This window comes from Oreochromis aureus, linkage group 16, assembly GCF_013358895.1.
Source record: "Oreochromis aureus strain Israel breed Guangdong linkage group 16, ZZ_aureus, whole genome shotgun sequence".
In the NCBI taxonomy this organism is placed as follows: Eukaryota; Metazoa; Chordata; class Actinopteri; order Cichliformes; family Cichlidae; genus Oreochromis; species Oreochromis aureus.
In genome coordinates, this window is record NC_052957.1 from 7238687 (window position 1) to 7257363 (window position 18677).

Here is an 18677-nt window from a genome sequence, read left to right on the forward strand (position 1 = left end):
TAGCATGACTAGTGGTTAGAAGAAAGCAAAAAAGGTATACTGGGGACAAACCGAGCCCGCTATACCTGGTGGGCGGGGAAAAAATTATGCTTTTTTGTGACATTTGTTTGGTGGTGTGCCGTGTGATTTTTCTAATGTGAAATGTGTGCCGTGGCTCCAAAAGATGGGGAAACACTGCTTGAGAGAGTTACTGAGCTACTGGTGTCCATTCTGTGCCTGCTCACTGGTACACACTGACAGTACGAACTCTCAGCTCTGCAGGGCCAACAAAGGGTAGTGTGGAGCTGGAAAAACATCAACAAAGCACACAGACACCATTTATTTTCTACAGTCTTTAATGAGCTTTTCCAGTTTGCTTTGTGATGCCTAACATTAGCCTGAAGCTAATCAGAATACAAATTATTTTTTAGTCATTTCAGATGCAATCAGAACGCTCATACTTAAAAAAAACAACCCAAAAACATAAAAAGCAGAATAAAGGTAGATCTGATTTATTTGTGCTTGTGGCGGGTTTCATTCTGACATACAGTAATCCTTCAGTCTCAAGACAACAAAGAGGAACGCTGAGGGACATCAGCGGTGCTGACACAAAGAGCGCTCGCACACTCCGAGGCCGCCGAGTGACGCGAGAACAACAGCAGCTGTACAAAAACAACACGACGGTTACAGCAAGAGTCTGACGGAGACAATGGTCCAATGGAGCGTCGGCACCAAAGTGACGTCAGACCCACCTGCTCTGCAGATTCAACCAACTCCAAACCTTTTATTCGCAGAGCAGACAGATTCAAGCTTATTTCCGTTTACAGCAGTCTGCTCCTTTACAGTGTGGCGTTCCAGTTAAAGGAGGACAGCACGGCCCAGCCTCCTCACACACACAGAGATACACAAAGGCCTTTGTGCTGACAGCAACAACAAACACACACAGTGTGGTCCCGTTCGGGCTTGGCACCTAAAAATAAAACCAGAGGAATGTTTTCTCTGGAGGTTGAGAGCTGCCACTTTCTGAGGTCAGGATTTGTTGTTGGTGGCACCTCGGCTCCTCTGTGAAATCGTCATCCCTACTTTCTCATCACCTCTCCACAACTTAAAGCAACCATCAGGAAATACTTCTTCCCACACTCACTCTTCCTGTTTAATCACTTCTTTCCTCTCTAAAAACCATCTGACACCTCTCTGTTTCCCCACTTTGACTTCACTTCCCTGAACCACCTCAATGACTAATCCTCGCTTTCATCGTCACCTGAATCTCTGCTTATAAGACATGTGAGCGCATTATTTACATAAAAAATAGAAGTCCAGCACATAAATATTACAATAATAATAATAATAATAATAATAATAATAATGATAATCAGCTTGTGAGAATAACATTAAGAATAGAAAACAAAGAGTGAGCAGCAGCCCTGAGATGAAATCTTGAGGCACCCGGACCTGCGGAGGACTGCAGGAGCTCTAAGTAAAGGCTCTGCACAAACTAAGTGCTAAAGTTTCTCCTCTAAGAGGAACTCGCAGCTCAGGGAGGAAATCATTTGAGTAAGTGCGGGTGCGGCCCACTCGGCTGATTCATCCCTTTATATTTCTTACTTTTACTGCAGCACACTTCCAGCCAGAAATTTCATAATAACCTAAATGCAGATTAACACTGAAAGGTGAATGTTTAGATTATTATTTTTAAAAGAGCTTTCTATAAGACCCTGAGCTACGTTTAAACCCTCGATATAAAGCATATGTTGAGAAAATCCAAGTCTGACATCAGGTTTAAAGGCAAGTTTAAAGGCAATCATGTAAGAATCTCTTTCACGAGTGGATACAGGTACCAAAACTATTTTTAGATAATGTTACCCTGACCCGTCTCCCTTTTTAATATCCTACAGTCAAAATTTTCACTCTAATCATGTAGAGGTCGACTTCAGAAGCTTCTTTGTGGCGTATCTAAACTTATTTTCAAAATAATTTGCAAACAGGGCTATGGGAGTTTAGAAATAATGGGTTTTAATCACTGATAACTCAATTTTGGCTCAGAGAAGACTGACTATAAGATATCCATGTTGATAAAGGCTTCATTGCATATTTTCTGTTCTTATGTTTAAATTGACTCATGTTATGGTTAAAAACAAAATGAGACACATGAGCTCTGGAGGGATGCTTTAGTTTTAAATTTGACTTCCTCACGGTAAGAATCCTGAAAACCTGGAAGTCTCTGAAACTGAACCTTGGTGGTTAAAAATCTGTTTAATAAGCTGGAAAATGGAAAAAATTAAGTTGGTAAGTGAGTTCCAGAGGGAAAAAAACTCCACTAATTTTGTTGCTTGTATCCACTTCTGAAGGATTTGTCTGCGGCACTATTAAGGAATGTTTGTCCCAAATGTGGTCCACATCTGGCACCGATTCCACCTTATCCCTAACTCCACCATGTCTCCCAGGCCACATCTGGCCCACAAAGCAGCTGCTATAACTGAGCCAGAAGCAGGCCTGATCAGGCCTGAATGTGGCTGCTATCTGACTTTGATGCGACAGAGAAGTTACCCTGACACGGGCAGCAGCGGGTTTTTTTCTACAGATAGAAACCTGAAACAGGTTTTCTATAATGCTGCTGCCTCTTTTAAACATGCAAAGAACGACATGATCTCACTTCCTCATAGCAGAGGTGCTAATCTCCATATCACACATTTCAGCTGAAGCACAAGTGCAACTGAAAGCAGTTCAACTTCCCACAGTTAAGGCAAAGAATTCAGAAGCACCAGAAATGTTGCATAGATTCCCCTGGAAGTCCTCCGGAGCAGCCTTCATCAGCACAGAGCGGGTTTAATGCAGCCCTTCAAACGCAGATCAACAGACAGGAAATTAAATACTTGAGGTTAAACACACCGCATTAACTGAGACGTACTGTACAGTATGAACAGCGACACATCAGAGTTTAGCCGGTTATCTTTGGTTGGTTTGAGTGGATCAGTATAAACAGAACGGTGAATGGTAGCCGGCACGCTGCTGGTTTCCAGGAGACTTAAAACAATTTAAAAGCTCAGAGGAATAAGTGATCGCCGCTGCATCTTCATCTCCCTCTTATCATTTTTGTAGCTTCAAACGTCAGCGTCCACAGGAGCAAACGTCTCCTCCTCGAAGCGAAACCTTTTTGCGTGCGAGTGGGGTGACTCCAGGAAGTTTTCCTTGTCTTCAAAGTCTTCGGGAGGGGCCGCCCACTTTGTGCCGCAACTCCTGGTGCGGAAGGCGGTGGCGGCGGGGTCCGGGCTCATGCAGATCTGCGGCTGCTGCCACAGCCAGGGGTGACTCATACAGTCGACGGCGCTGGGCCGGTCCCTGCAGTCAAAACAGAGACAGTCCAACAATTAGACACATTCATGGCAAAGAGATCGAGGTGATGGTGTTTCACTGGACAATCTGATCTTTCCTTCAACCACATTTCTTCCTTTATAGATTAACACCAGCAGGTTCTTCTTGACATACTAGTTCTGATGAGATCATACTTAGCCCAGCATGTTGCCTGCTGAGTGTGAATCCATCACGCACCAGTGAAAAACTTTAAAACAACACATGACATGACTTGGAAAAACATCCATCACGGTTCTGTTCACAGCTATGTTTTCATTTTCATCTCTCTGTTACATGGAAGTTATGTTAAAACACCCACACTCTTACACACGCACACACACACTCACACTAGGGCTGCCACGATTAGTCGACTAGTCACGATTACGTCGACCATTAAAATCGTCGACGACTAATTTAATAGTCGACGCGTCGTTTGAAGCTTTGTAAGATCCCAAAAGACGCAGGAATAAGTAGTAGTATTTAAGAGTGTAATAACGGACTGAAACAGAAGATGGCAGCACTGCATGTACAAGGATGCCAGCTGCCGTTAAACCCCGAAGAAGAAGAAACTGTGTCCCAGAATTCATAGCTGCCCAGCGCAGTTGTCAACAATGGCTGCAGCTAGTTAGTTTTAATATTACTCTTATTATTCTTTCTGGGTCACAAAATAAACGTTTAACATATTTTCAGGTGAGAATTTAGCTGTGTAAACCTCAAATATCTGCTCAGTCTATCAAGACACCACATATTTTCAAAAGCGCTCCGACGTTTTCGGAGACGTCTGTTACCCACCAGCTCGATAGCGAGCCGGGTTTCTAGGCTCATTAGAGTCGGTGAGAACACCGGACTCCCGGCAAATCGTTTTCAAGCTGACCGCCGTATTTCGCTACTCAGGTTAAACATGTAATATAAGTCACTTAGATAACTAAAAAATGTTATTGTTTGGCTTTTTTTTAGTATTTTATTTGTTCCTGAGTAAATTGGTTTGGCTGAGAAATAAAGTTATAGTTTTTGCACAGATGAATAAACGTCAAGCAGACAACTGATTATCAGAAGTGTGAGATGCTCGAGAATATACTCCGGTGTCCTGTTATATTTTAGATAGCAAGGAGCAGACGGCTGCGTTTATTAAACTTCACTGAAACAATCTGCAAATTTCATTAAAAGTGTAATAAACTATCATCTTGTCTTTATTTTTAGTTAGCACATACCTTAAACACTTCAAGCTGTAAGCTAATGATAGTTATATAAGAGCAGACGCATGCTGGTGCAATAAGCTGTACATTTTACGTCCAATGGATGCATGATCTGATTAGTCGACTAATCGCAAAAATAATCGGTGACTAGTCGACTGTCAAAATAATCGTTTGTGGCAGCCCTAACTCACACACAGATTGTCATTTACTCACTCAGGTGCTTTGACCAGCAGCTTGCGGATGAAGTCCACAGCGAGCTCGGACACCCTGGAGAAGGCCTCCCTGCTGTAGTCCACGTTGACCTGGGAAACGTTCAGATACGTCTCCTGCTTGTCGTCCCCAGCAAACGGAGACTCACCCGTCACCAGCATGTACGCGATGACGCCCACGCTCCTGAGAAACACACACAGGACACATCAGACATGGAGAGTCTGAAGGCTAAATGACACAAGCAAAATAATCTTGGAAAAACAAAAACAAAGAACGATGTGTTCTCATCACAAAAGACGTGGGAAGCATTACATTAATAACCACACTGCCAAAGATCGCCTTCACTTTCATTTCCAGTTTGTGATATTTTTCTAATGAAGCTGTGTATGTCCTTAGATTTATGTTCACAGTGACCGATTCTTTTAAATCAACCCAAGTAAATACTTTACGTTTTAAATTCACTCACAGCTCCACAAATGTGAGGAAATGTGAGGCTGGAATGAGCTTTGGAAAATGTAAAGCAAGCCACAAATTTTAGACTTAACCACAAGTTTTTTTCTACCTCACCAATGGCTATTCATATTACACCAAAGTCAAAGGAATAGAGCATTAATAGATAAACAATAAAATGGCATTAAGTGTTTTGGTTTTTCACCATCTACTGTGGAAATATATTATTTTTACAGTGGGTTTACCATAGAAAAAGAAACACCAAAAAGAAGACATTCTGTCAGGTGACAAAAATGTTGTTTTGTAAATTGCAGGACAGTCTGCACAAAGTGCTAGCAGAACTTTAACAGAAATTTAAACATTTATTTCTTACAAGTTAAGCTTAAAGCAGCATTCCTTTCCCATGTGGAAAAACTGAGATATATTCCTGAAATTGAACTTCTTTCCTTATTTTAAAATATGTCAGGGATTACACGTGTGGTTAAACTTTACTAAATTTTACTCTGACAAAAAGCGGAGTTTCACTGGTCTGGCACACTTGAGATCAAAGTGGGTTGCATGTGGCCCACGGCGTAAAATGACTTCCTGTGCTGTGGTCACTGGTCACCACATCGCTGAGAGTCACTTCCAGCACGTATGCAGCTTAAGCTCAGCTTTTATTCTCCTGGTGGTGGAGTTCATGTTACTTTCTCTTCATGCTGGAAGTGGCAAATTACAAGTGGTGATACCACTCCTTCCAAAGGGTTAAATCAGAGCCCATTTAGTACAGATATACTCACCAAAGGTCACTCGCCGTTGTGATTGGCTCATAGTTGAGGATCTCTGGAGCTGAATATAAAAAAGCAAAAAAAAACATAAAAGCTGTCAGTCAACAGTCAGAAAAGATCTCTGTGTAATTTCCCGGATTAATTACTGACTCATGGTTCTTTCTGCATGTATTTATAGGTGTGTCACTCATTCACTCACACAGGAGCTAGCATAGTAAAATTGATCAAATGCATGATCTCTTCTTACTCAACATTTACATTTTATATATTGTTTATTACCGTGAATCTGACTGATGTTTGTCTATAAATATGTGTGAAATGTCCGCTGCTGCCTTTGTTTAATGAGCGTCACCTTACCCACGTATTCAGGTGTGCCAAGAATCTCTCGGAGCTCTCCAACCGCACCCAGTCTGCGTGCCAGGCCGAAGTCCACGATCTTTATGTCTCCTGGAGGCGACAGGCTGGTCAGGAGGATGTTCTGTGGCTGAGAGAGGCAGAGAGGGAACACAGTGAAAGCAGGAAGTACTCCAGGAATAAAAGTCATTTCTGATTGCAAAATCCACCTCATGATGAATGTCTCTGCACAGGAAACACAGTTATTTAATTAAATACACGACTATTATGATATTGCGCCACTCTCTTTAAAACAGGCTGAGAACATTTAGTACTGTATGTGACTATCCTGTAATCACAGGGTGTCCACAGGTATAAATAAGACTTATTAATTTAACTTTAAATGAAATTTAAGACCAAATCTGCACACATGAAAGCTGAAAATATGCTCGTTTAAAGTAAATGCACTGATGTCAGCCAGTATAACTTCTCCTTTTTGTGTTGTGTCAGTTCAGTTTGGTTGTTTGAGAAGGTAATATGCTGTATCACTGTTGTTTATTACTTTGATCAGGTCTGAGTTTAGGTGACGTCTTTTAAAAGGCCCAAATTGCTTGTAAAAAAGAAAAAAGTGAAATGAAACTCACTTTCTAAAACATTATCTGTGTTATTCAGGGCTAACCAGCTTGGTCCCTGATTTTGGGACAATAAAAAAACTTATTTTTAAAGGACCTGTGAGTCAAATGACAAGTATTTCTGACAGTGATGACAGTTTTATGTTGACATGTAGAATTCCCACCCTCATGAGTAAAATAACACATTTAAGAAAGGCATTTGCTAAGATTTGGTATTTAGTCAAGATCTTGAATTTTTGAGATATCATAAAGAGGCGATAACCACATGAAAACAAAAACCCCACACATTTATTCATTTTTGTGGCCCAGGAGAGTCAGAGGTGTGTGAAGATCCTGGTATCAACATATAGATTTATTTTTGTAGTCCTGTACAAAAAAAATCAGCTGATTCTTAGGGGCTCAGGTGGGGGACAATCGATTTGACCCTGATGTAGTGACAACAAAACTCTTCACACCCTGCTGTCACTGCAGCAGAAGTCATTTCCAGGCTCTCTACAATCTAGGCTTCTAGGCTTAACTGTGGCATTAAAAAAGGAATTTAGGATTTTGAGCGCTTAGAGAAGGGAAACACTCGAGTGCTTAAGGTTAAGTCTGTGGTGAGTAGAGTAAACGATTAAAAATAGATTCACTTTGGTTGGATGTGTCTGAATACCTTGAGGTCTAAGTGGACCAGGTTGCTCTGATGGAGGTAGTGAACCCCCTCCAGCGTCTGCCTGATCAGGCGCGTGATCTGGGCCTCGGGCAGCAGCTCGTCGAACACGCAGTGGTCAAATATCTCTCCACCGGCCGCGCTGCATGAACAGGAGAAAGGAAGAAATGTCTGGTGAAATATGAAACACAGAGCAGTTTGATACAGACTCTGTGTGTGTGTGTGTGTGTGTGTGTGTGTGTGTGTGTGTGTGTGTGTGTGTGTGTGTGTGTGTGTGCGTGTGTTATAGTTTCCACAGGAGAAAACAAAAATGCATTTATGGATTACAGGGTGGTGCAGTGGTTTTAGTCTCCAGCCCACAGCCAGAGGGACGCAGGTTTGATCCTGCATGTTCTGGCAAGGTTTTATTGAGAAAGAGAGGAACCTCCTTCCTGCTTAGTCACTGTAAAAAAAACACTGCAGGCACACAGATGAAGACTGAAGGGCTAAAATGTACGAGTAGAAAGTTTTACTACATCTCAGATAACTCAAGCTTCTAACTGCCGTTTCTGAATTTGAATTTATATCCTTGTTGCTGTAATCACAAGCAAAATGTCGGTACGAGTTAAGCACAAGCCTAAAGCTGAAGGGAAAAAAAAGTGTAATAACTCTGGTTTGTTTTTCTGCCAAACTTTGCAGTATGCAATAATTATTTTTAAGGTTTAATGACTAAATATTTTGAAGATTTAGACCGGAGTACCCAACCCTTTAATGACAAGATCAAGAAAATAAAACGGGTCAGAAAATCTATCAATTCTTAAATCCCATAGCTGTTTTGTTTTTTTTTTGTTCAGTTTCTTTATAAATGTAAATATCTAACAGTACTTTCAAACTAAATGACAGCATTTCTTTATTTTATTTACTTATTTATTGTAAATTAAATTTTGTGGGTCACCTGCAGTACTTCCACAGCCCACTAGAAGTCTTCCTATGTGAAAGACTGTAAAGAAGACCGTTAGAAAGAGCAGATTCCTAAGTTTCACTCGGTTGACAGTAGTTAGCACTATATCAGTAGTAGCTCCAAAGACTCCACACATACAAAAGTGCGTGACGCGCTTGACTATCATATGGACATGCCGTTCGTCCAGAGAGGGACACACTGAGCATCTGTGAACACTGTAAGTTTTGTATGTAGAACTTTATGTTCAGCTATGTGTTTTAAAATTTACTGCAAGCTTTTAGCTTTTACTGCAAATCATATGATTCTTTTTGATTTACCCTGTAGTTCAATCTGCCCGGCAGTATATAAAGTAATGAAAGATTTAAAAATTCAACCTCAATAAATCTTAATTTGCTGAAAAATTGGACCACATTTAGAAAAAAAAAAAAAAGAAGTAAATCATAATGAGTCCCATGTATTTTTATTTACTTAGTTTTGTAAGTATGTCAAATCTAGCCCTCATTTCTACCCTTTTGTTATTATTATATTTCACTTAATTAAAGTGTTGCACCTAATTTTAGTTTCTAGCTTAATGAGCTGTAAATAACCATTGCATGTGCAATGGCAGCTGGCTGATGCAGCGTCTTCACGCTCAGGTATGAAATAAAGATATACTGATAAAGAATGAGGGAACTGCACGAGACTGAATGAAATAATTCACGTGAGGAATGCACCTATGATCCAGAACATGGAATTCTAATGGAAAAGTAAACAGATGAGAGATAAATCAGTAAAAATAGCCGGACGGACAAAGACTTTCAATAAGAATTCAAAACATGCTAACAAAAGTAGAGGTGGAGAAACTGAGAAAGCAGAAACTAGACAGGATGCGGGTAAAGACATTTCTAAACAGGTGCACTACGTAGCAGGTTTTTGCCATGCATGATCGATCACTGCTCCTGTTCTAGAAACCCTGAGTTTGTTTATACTGAGATGCAGGAAACGCTGGGATTTCTTTTCCATAAAAATGAGCCAACTTGATTTTCACCTGCTTGCTGGCAGATTTCCTCTCTGACTCCTTCCTCCTGCCTGAAGCAGCTCAATGATGCTCTGTTTCATTCATACAGTCGATATTAAAGCTCATATTAGAGCACATTAATCTGCATCTTTCTAACTCTGGACAGTAAGACAGCTGTGACTACACACGCCATTTAACAAAATCAGCCCACAATGACTGTGTGGTGTTCTGTAACAGAAACCTACAATTTCCTTGTTATTTGTGGCTGTTACAGAATAGGTTCAATGTAAATCCTGCATGACAAAATAAGAGAGAACTGTGGTATGTCTTTGGCAAAGATAAAAACAATCCTCACATTCTGTTTTATACTCATTATGACTCATAGATCCAAAATGTTATCACTCCGGTTTGTAACATCTCTGCTCTGTCATGCTGGAAAATGTAGATTGTCAACAAATTGCTCCTGGGCCACTGGAAGAAGTTGGTCAGTAGTTTTTGAAACATATTAACTAATGTATTAACTTCACTGTATCACAGAAACAGCCTTTACTTTGAAGGCACAGTGTCTCTGTTCCAGTTTACATCACACTTTTCACGACTGCTTAGCAGGGAGTTTCCTGTGGAAACAACCACCAACCACAGCAATCGGCAAGCGACTAAAGCAATTTCAGGGATGTATTTGGTGCAGCACTCAGCAGCTTCCAGACTGCTTTCTGAACAGGTGGGGGAATACAGATTTTTCCCTAGTAACCAGTGGTTGCTGCCCAGTCTCTGGGTCGATTGGCACTGAGGACTAAGACAGAAACCTCTTGCTCCAAACTGAAACTTGTCCATATTTCTATTATCACTGCATCAAAATGGAGGCTTTGCTATTTATTGACCCATTGCCATGGCAAATCCAAGTATCAAAGATCCAGGCGGTGATAGATTTATATGATTTTCAATGCACAATCTTAACTCAGGTTGAATACAGAGTCAACCTCAGGAGTTTCTCCTTTCTGAGTTTCAAGTTGGCTTCAAATACTGCTGAAGCTGCTTTCTGGAACAAGGACCAGGCCTTTTTTTCCAGACTGTCTTAGATCAACAAAGTGAGCTGTTTACCATGTTTGCACTTTAGAGGGGATTAAAGTGTCTCCAATGACTATTAAAGGTGTGGTTAGAAAAAACAGAGCAGTTCATTTCAACAAGCCCTCATGTATTCTCACATCTAATCTTGCAGTTTCTGTTTTGATTGTACAAAGTGACAAGACAAATGGCGGCACAGACAAAGGACGCGACATTCGTTTGAAAAGGGCTTTAAACAGGAAAGGTTAAGAGGTCAAGACTAAGAGGACGGTGGTTCAGGTCGCCTTCAGCTCAAGCTTCCAGCATGTTCCTGTAGCTTTCAACCTATTCCTGATAAACCTGTTATGAAGGATGAGCTGTTTGCTAATTTGGCAGCTCTTTAGGACTGGACAAACAGGACTTCGCCCTCATACAATCGTTTACAGGATCTCACTGCTGGCTTGGCGTGTTTGAGGAAAATAGAAGCACTCAAATCGAATGTACGAATTAAATAGGATGCATCATATATAAAATAAAACAGGCAGAAAGTTTGTGTGAACTCACTATTCCAGCACTAAGACGATGTCGTGATCCGTCTCGTAAGCGGCATGCAGGTTGACCACTCGGGGGTTGTTACGCGCCATCTCCAGGACAGCCATCTCGTGGATGACCTCTGCCCGGCAGTCGCGACCTCGCCTCCTCTTTTTTAGGAATTTGGCAGCGAACGCTTTCCCTGTGGCTTTCTCCACACACCGCTTCACCACAGCAAACTTACCCCTGAGAGGAAAGGAAAAAAGCCAGACAATAATACACAAACTGAAGCTGAGTTTGATTTTTTTTTTTTTTTACAGTTATATTGATTAAACAGGAAATGCCAGAGTAAAGATAAACCAGCTTTTATAAATTTTAAGTAAAACCCTCCATAGTCAAAAATCAAAACCAATTGAAAAAAAACTGCAGTTCCTCTAATGCCCACTGGAGACTTCAATGTTAAAATGTCCAACTTTACAGCAGAAATAAACATGTTTACAGCCTGCTACACAGAAAAGTGACCTCTGTAGTTATTTCTACTCTTTTATGATGACCCTACAGGGTTTGAATTTTGTGGGGTGTGAGGTTGACAGGTGGATTAGTGCTGCCCTCGCAGTCATGTAGGCTCTGTATAGGACATTTACCAACCTATGCTCCAACACTCACCTATGGTAATGAACTCTGGGAATGAACAAGGTCATGGATAAAACTGACCCAAAACATTTTGTCTGTCGGGTGTCTGGGTTCAGCTGTAGCGATAAGGTGAGGTTTTTCTTTCTACTCCTGGCTGTAGTAAAGATGTCAGTAAATGTATTTTTTTCCTGGCTAACATATCCATGACATGAATTACCATGCATTTAGGTCAAGGCCATTATGTTCTGAAATTCTGCCCATGCGATGTGTAAGTATAACTAAATACAGCTTTTAAAGCTTATTATGGGGCAATATCAATTTGATTAAACACGATTTTTTAGGTTACATTTATTAATATTGGTGTTGTAACCATTTATTTAGATTTATTCGTCTGGCTCTAAATAACCACCTGGATTTGATTTAGAGTTGTTTCTAGAAGAACTTGGTTAGGATTTTTTTAGTCTTCTCCTTACCACAAATGCCAGAAACCAATGGGTCAAGTCATGGTTATTACCCCATCTTATACATATATACATATTAGTGTATATAAAAAGGCTTTTTCCAGGCTAAAAATGGGTCTTTGGCATCAACTTAAGAGAAATCTTTACTTTTTTGCTTTTATTTTTGTCCATTGCCTAAACAAAAAATGTGTTTAAGATATTTTTCCAAATTGTCTATCACAGTGCTGGTGATTTTCCTTTGATGTAAAATGAAAGCTTCTTTCGTTGTTTCCAACATTTTTTTCTGTGCAGGAAAAACCCTGATAGACGTTGTGGTTTTAGCCATTATCCACTGTAAGATTAATTTAGATGGCTAAATACCTCCAACATGATTCACTGCAAACTTTCCCCAATACAAGTCAGATATAACTAATGATTAATATGTTTCATTTTATGTAGAAAATGCTGATTAGTATGTGGTCCAGCCTTTACAACATAATATCTGTAAGTGACTTTGCGATAAAGGTGTTATACAAATACAGAAGTGGCATTAGATAACAGGTTCTGTGTGCGTGAGTGTTATCTAATGCTAGTACATTTCCAACAGCCTACTGCCATGTCTTGTCACCATGGTAACCATTTGTTTAGGTCATTAAACGTCATGTTAGAGCTATTTTAACATTTAACGCACATTTAAAACTTTGTTTAAAGTTCATCTTGTTACCAGCTGTACAGATAACAGCCCTAAATTCAGCTCTCTAGGAAAACCTAACTTTTCTAGGTTACAGACTCAGAAGGACTTCTTTGAATTGTGCTAAAACATCCTACACATCATGTGAAAGCATATAACCCTCTACCATGTTAAACCTTCATGTCTTCTTGTACATATTCTTTTCCTGCATAAAGGAAATTTGCTTTGCTTTGTTAGCGAGGGAGTTCAATTATTTAAGTAGAATAGATATTTATGTTTATTAAATGGTCAGAAGTAGTTTAGTTAGTTTAATAAGCAGGAAAATGAAAAGACTTCTGGTGAAAAGCTGACTCTGAGGCAGGAAGAGTCTCTACACCTCAACTACCTGTTTCTTTTGGTTGGCTGCACCTCGTAAACAACAGTGTTGCTCCTGAAACGATCATACTAGGGATATTCCCTCTCGATGATATCATACAGAGCCAAGGGCAGAAAGACCGGTCTGAAACAGAGTTCAGACCAGTCCGAAGCCTGAGCTTTCAGCTGACAAGATTACTGACCTCAATATTTGAAACTTTAACCATGTTTAATGTGAACATCCACCAATGGAAGAGGAGATGTAACAGAATAAGCTCCCTCTAAAGACACTTGCCAAAAAGGTGGGTTTTTTTGGTTTGTTTTTTTTAGATCAAGATCTTATCTCACGTTACAGTCATTTCAAATACACAGAAAAATTATGATTTATGTGTCTTTAATTAATTCCATGAACAGCAACAGCCAACTGAAGCATTTCAGTTTAATTCTGACTAATAAATAAATAAGTAAGGACACACAGTAAAGGGTCCTTGTTTAGGGATTTAGTTATAGCTGGGAAGTTACCTTAAATTCAAAAGAAAAGCTACTACAGCTTAAGATTAACACCCTTGTGCCAGCCATGTTCTCATCACTGAGTTTTAACACATTTCACATCAGAACTTCCTGTTTTAACAAATTGCAAACAAAGTGGCGAGCAGAAGTAACCCGAGCCGGTTCTGCTTTCTTAAGTCTGCTTTCCACATGTGCTTGTTTCCTTCCTCCTGCAGACTAACACTAGCTACACTTTAATGCTCTGCGTGACACATCATGACTTCAAACACACCTCGGGCTTGTCAGGATATGATCATCAGCTGTCCGCGGTTGCCATGGCTCGCACACAAACACATGATAAAGGTCTCCTTTTATACCAAGGCTTCATATTTTCCCACTGTACAGTAAAGTCACATCCCCTGGTCAGAGGCTGGAGTGTTAAGACTTACAGTCCAGAGTCCAATCACCATTAACTTAAGTGCCTTACACTGCATGACTCGATCTGAGCTATTCAGCCAGCACATGCAAAAAGTTAGGGTCAGTGTATCAGCATGAATACACAGATAAGTGACATCAACTGTCCTTCAAATGTGTGTTGATTCAGCTCCTTCTTTAGCTATCTCATTTTATTTTACTGAGCTGTTTTTACTTCATATAAGCTAGTTTGTTACAGGCCATGTTTAATATTTTTGCTAACCTGGTAATTTCCCAAATTTGGGGATTTTTTTTTTACGTTATCCTATCTGAACAGTCATGCAAGACCTCCTTCATGTGACAAGGTAGCACATTTGCTCAACTCTTCCTGTTTATTAACACTCAATGCTAAAAAAACATTTTCCTGTAGAGTAGGTGCAGAAAAGAAGTAAATACGATCTGGTATATCATTTTTTTCTCAGTTTTCATGCTGTATAGTTTCAACCTCTATAATTTAGCCTCTTGCCTCTCTCTACCTGCTTATTAAATGACGACTCTGTTTTATGTTTTAACTATCCAATTATCATTCTTGGTCTCTACTCCTTCATATCAGCACTAATACACTAATAATAAGTGTCCTGGACGAACAAATCACTCTTGGGCCGACAAGGTTTTCAGTGTGGATGTTAAGATTAGGATTAGGATTTTTTCATAGTGAGTAAACCACGCAGCAGCATATTAATGACTAACCTCACATTGAGAATGAATCATTTCTGCTGTTTTCTTGGCTCAGATTTGGTCCATTTTTGGTGTCTTCTTCCTGCCATGTATGGCATTTGTCTCCACCCATCTGGGTCCCTCAACATGACAACAATTAAATCCTCATCCCAAATCTTTACTCTGCTAATGTTTATATCAGCCTAACCAATGACTAACCCTCCAAACGCTGCTGCTGTTTATTTTTCTATCTCAGTTTATGCCTAAAGTTAAAGCAGAACGTGACATTTTAGGTTTATTTTTTTAGGGTAACTACAAAGTAAATGTGGTCAGGGGCAAAATATACAGTATTTTACTGGAATGCAACTTCACATAAACATAAATAGAAGTTTTTTAAGGTCTTATGTAACAGTCTTTGTGGATTTGTGCATTTCCTTGTTGTGTTGTAGTAAATGTTAAAACTGTTAACTATTATTGTAGGTGTGGTTTCAACAGGAATGCTTTTTGAGTCACAACTCATCTGAAACTTGCTGAATCTGTCATAGTAAGTGGGACAAGCTTACCCTTATACAGCCATCAATATTTAACGGTTAAACTACACCCCACCATCATTATCACAACAGATATATTAGAGGGAAACTGCAGACATGATGTAAGAGTTCTTTTGCACAAACTGTAATTAAAGGCACAACTTTCTGGAAATCTCCACCTGCCAGTTTACAGCAGATTAGAGCTATTAAACCTTTCTGCACAGAGGTTAAAATCCAGCCGCTGGTTGTGAATATGAACTCCTGCAATAAATCATAAGAATCTTAATAAGGTATCATTACTTGTAAAAGTTGAGAAATACTTCATGCGGTGAAAGTCCTGGGATTTCTTGTTGAGATTTGCTTAGTTCATTTTAGCTGTTGTATAGGCCAATTGTGACAGAGTCTATTACCAGCCTTTCCTTGTTTAACACCCTTTGATGGCTAAAAGCTTAAATTTTCCTGTTCACTGTCATTTCTTTGTGGAGATACAGCCTCACTCCACACTGTGAAAATGTTTCAAAAGTTAAATTACTCAGAAAAACTGTGTAACAGATTTAACCCCTTCCATGGTGGTGTGTAAATTTTAAAATACATCCAATGACAGTAGGGTCAGTAAATACAGAACACTGAGATGTATTTGAACATCCCTTAGGCTGTTTAACTGTTTTCTAAATTAAATACTACTTCCTGTAGTCTGGTACAGGAAGGGCATGGGCATGGGGCAAAGGTTGCAGCCCCTTTGAACCTTTGTCCTAAGCCAGCTGAACGTTTGAACAGACTGTTTTTTATTGCAGTTAAAAAGAAAGGGAAATATTTACTGGCATGTTTTTAGAGATCAAACAGGACTTCTTGGGCCCATGGACTAAATTGAGTGCGATATTTTTGCTACTTTAGCTTTTACTCACTGTAACACAACTTCAGGGTTTTTCCTGCTCAAAACACAGCCTTTGGGGGTTGACTACACTGTGTGTTAACTTTTTAAAAATAAGTTTATGACTTTACTGTTATTTTTGCCTCTTTGCTGAGCACCAAGTATTTTATATTCACAAAAAACTGAATGACAAGCTTGACACTAAATTTTTCCAAAACTGTGGTAATGTAAGGAGTAATTATCCTCCTGAAACAGTCTTAAAAGAGCAGAGGATACACTAAGTTTCAGATTTTTAACATATAGGTGTATCATCTTGGTTAATTTAATTCAAAAAGATAATGTTTTGACATGAAGATGTTATGTTTATGAACAGCATTTCGTTGCTGTATAAGATTAAACATAATTCATGTCGCAATCAAAAATTTCAATAAATAACTTTTTTTTTTTTGCTTAAAGTGGGCAAAATATACACTGTACGTACATTGTAGACAAAAACTCTTTGAAAGCCTTCAACACATTTTACTCACGTACACCTCAAGACACTAAAAAGACTAAAAACCTCCTTTCTCAATAATACATTAATGATTCAGCACAAAGCTCATGTGTACTTAGGTGAGACTGCACAATTAGTCATGCACACTTTTGACTAGGTAGAGTGTTGGATAATCCAGGGTATAGTTAAGGTGTTTGTGCTCTAACAGCAATAACTTTGTTCTATCTATATTCTATCTATGCAGGAGTCCCTATTTTACAACCTATCCGTTAGTAAAAAGTAATCTCATAGCATACTGGATGCACAGATTGAGAGCGCATTTACCTGAGAAAGAATTGTTACAAGCATGGTCTTTATTTTAATCCCATCTGTAAAATGTACTGTATCCAATATAAACAGATAAATAAGCAATACACTGCTCCAAACCTAATATTCCCAGCCAGCCCTAAAGGTTATTCCCAGTAAGGACCTTTGTTCCTTATTCTTTCTGGGAAAAGGGTGCTTGACGTGTGTAGTGATCGTTAGTGAAGAGGTACTGTTTAATCCTAAATTAAGCTTGGTGAATATTTAGTAGGAGGGTTATGTGATCTTTAAAAATGTCAGGTGTCTACTTCTCCTTTTTGGAAGCCAAACTGTGTACACTTCACTTATGAAAGACACAAACAAGAAACAACCGAGCTAAGTTACATGCATACATGTGCATGTGCCTTCTTGCTCTGCTTTATCTTCAAAGCAATGAGAGTCAAAAAAAGAAATGCTTGGAAAAACACTGACGTGCACCTACTTGGAAATGTAAGCACACGTCATGTTTTTAACACTTGATTTCTTAGTTCTTATTTTTACACCACTGAAACGAACACTAATAACAGATGTAGCCGGTAGACTATATGTATTGTCCCTGTCTCCAACCGATTCAGCTCCACTGTCACAACAGACACGGGAACTCTTTCACAGCTCCTACAGTGCGACGCATCTGTCCACCAGAGAAACATCTGTCCTATCATCTGACATTTACTGTGGTGATTTTAAGATATTTGACTTTCCCTATATCAGTAGCCGTGTATTTACATTTGTACAGTACAGCTGACATCTATGCCACTGACGGTGCGTTCCTCTCCCTGTGCTTCACAAATGTAGTACTAAATAAATACAACAAAAGATTTATAAGTAGTAACCCTGTCTTAGTAAGTGATGGTAATACAGAAACTGAGTCTCATCTGTAAATATCTGGCTGTAAAGTGTCAGGTACAGCTCCAAGGTGTCATATACAGCAGGTGCACTCTCTGGCGGACTCACCTGCCCAGCTCCCCGGTGATCTCGTATACACTCTCCAGCGGCTCCGTGCTGATCGGAGTCTGAATCTCGCCGAGCAGCCCGGCGGAGAGTCCGCTACGACTGTCCAGCCGCCTCCGAGACATCTTCCTCTCCTCCTCGGTGCTGCTTCCTGGCTGAAAACGGTGCCAAACGCCGAGCAGAAGAGAGACGGACGGTGAAAATGAGCTAAACTAACGTTACCACTGCTCGTTTCGCCGTAGTTACATGTTAATGTTAGCTCAGCCGGTCACAGCGCGCCGCTCCAGCTCCGGCTAGCTCAACTGTCGCTAAGTTAGCTCGACGGCACTTAAAAAAGTGACTTAAACCGATTTTCCTCAGCTCAAGAAAAGCGAAGCTGGGGTCTATAAAGTCCGCACTCAAAGGCTGTTAACACGAAACCTATCCGAGCTGCCGCTGCGGTCGGCTGTTAGTCCCCTCATTGAGTTTGTCCGCACAGTTTGCGATCATTTTCACATCCCTGTTTGACACCGTCGTCGACGCGTCAGTGCGCATGCGCATTGCTTTTGTGTTCAGTTGAAAGGTTTGAATTTGGACACAGCCGAGCTATGGCAGCCTATTCATGTCATTAAAGGAGCGGGTTTGAAGTTCAGAAAACACATAAATGAATGACAAAAATAAATCATTAATCTTA

At 39.9% G+C, this 18677-nt stretch overlaps 1 protein-coding gene across 1 annotated transcript; it reads right to left on the bottom strand.

Annotated features, from left to right (window-relative positions):
• Positions 1-317: 317 nt before the first annotated feature.
• stk17b (serine/threonine kinase 17b (apoptosis-inducing)) lies at positions 318-18533 on the bottom strand. The gene is made up of 7 exons (XM_031726039.2): positions 18008-18533; positions 11113-11325; positions 7571-7709; positions 6311-6437; positions 5966-6014; positions 4740-4919; positions 318-3318 (listed from the first exon to the last, which is right to left on the bottom strand). The coding sequence occupies exons 1-7, from the start codon at positions 18127-18129 to the stop codon at positions 3081-3083; spliced, it is 1068 nt and encodes a 355-aa protein (XP_031581899.1). The 5' UTR covers positions 18130-18533; the 3' UTR covers positions 318-3080.
• Between the last annotated feature and the right edge of the window lie 144 nt (positions 18534-18677).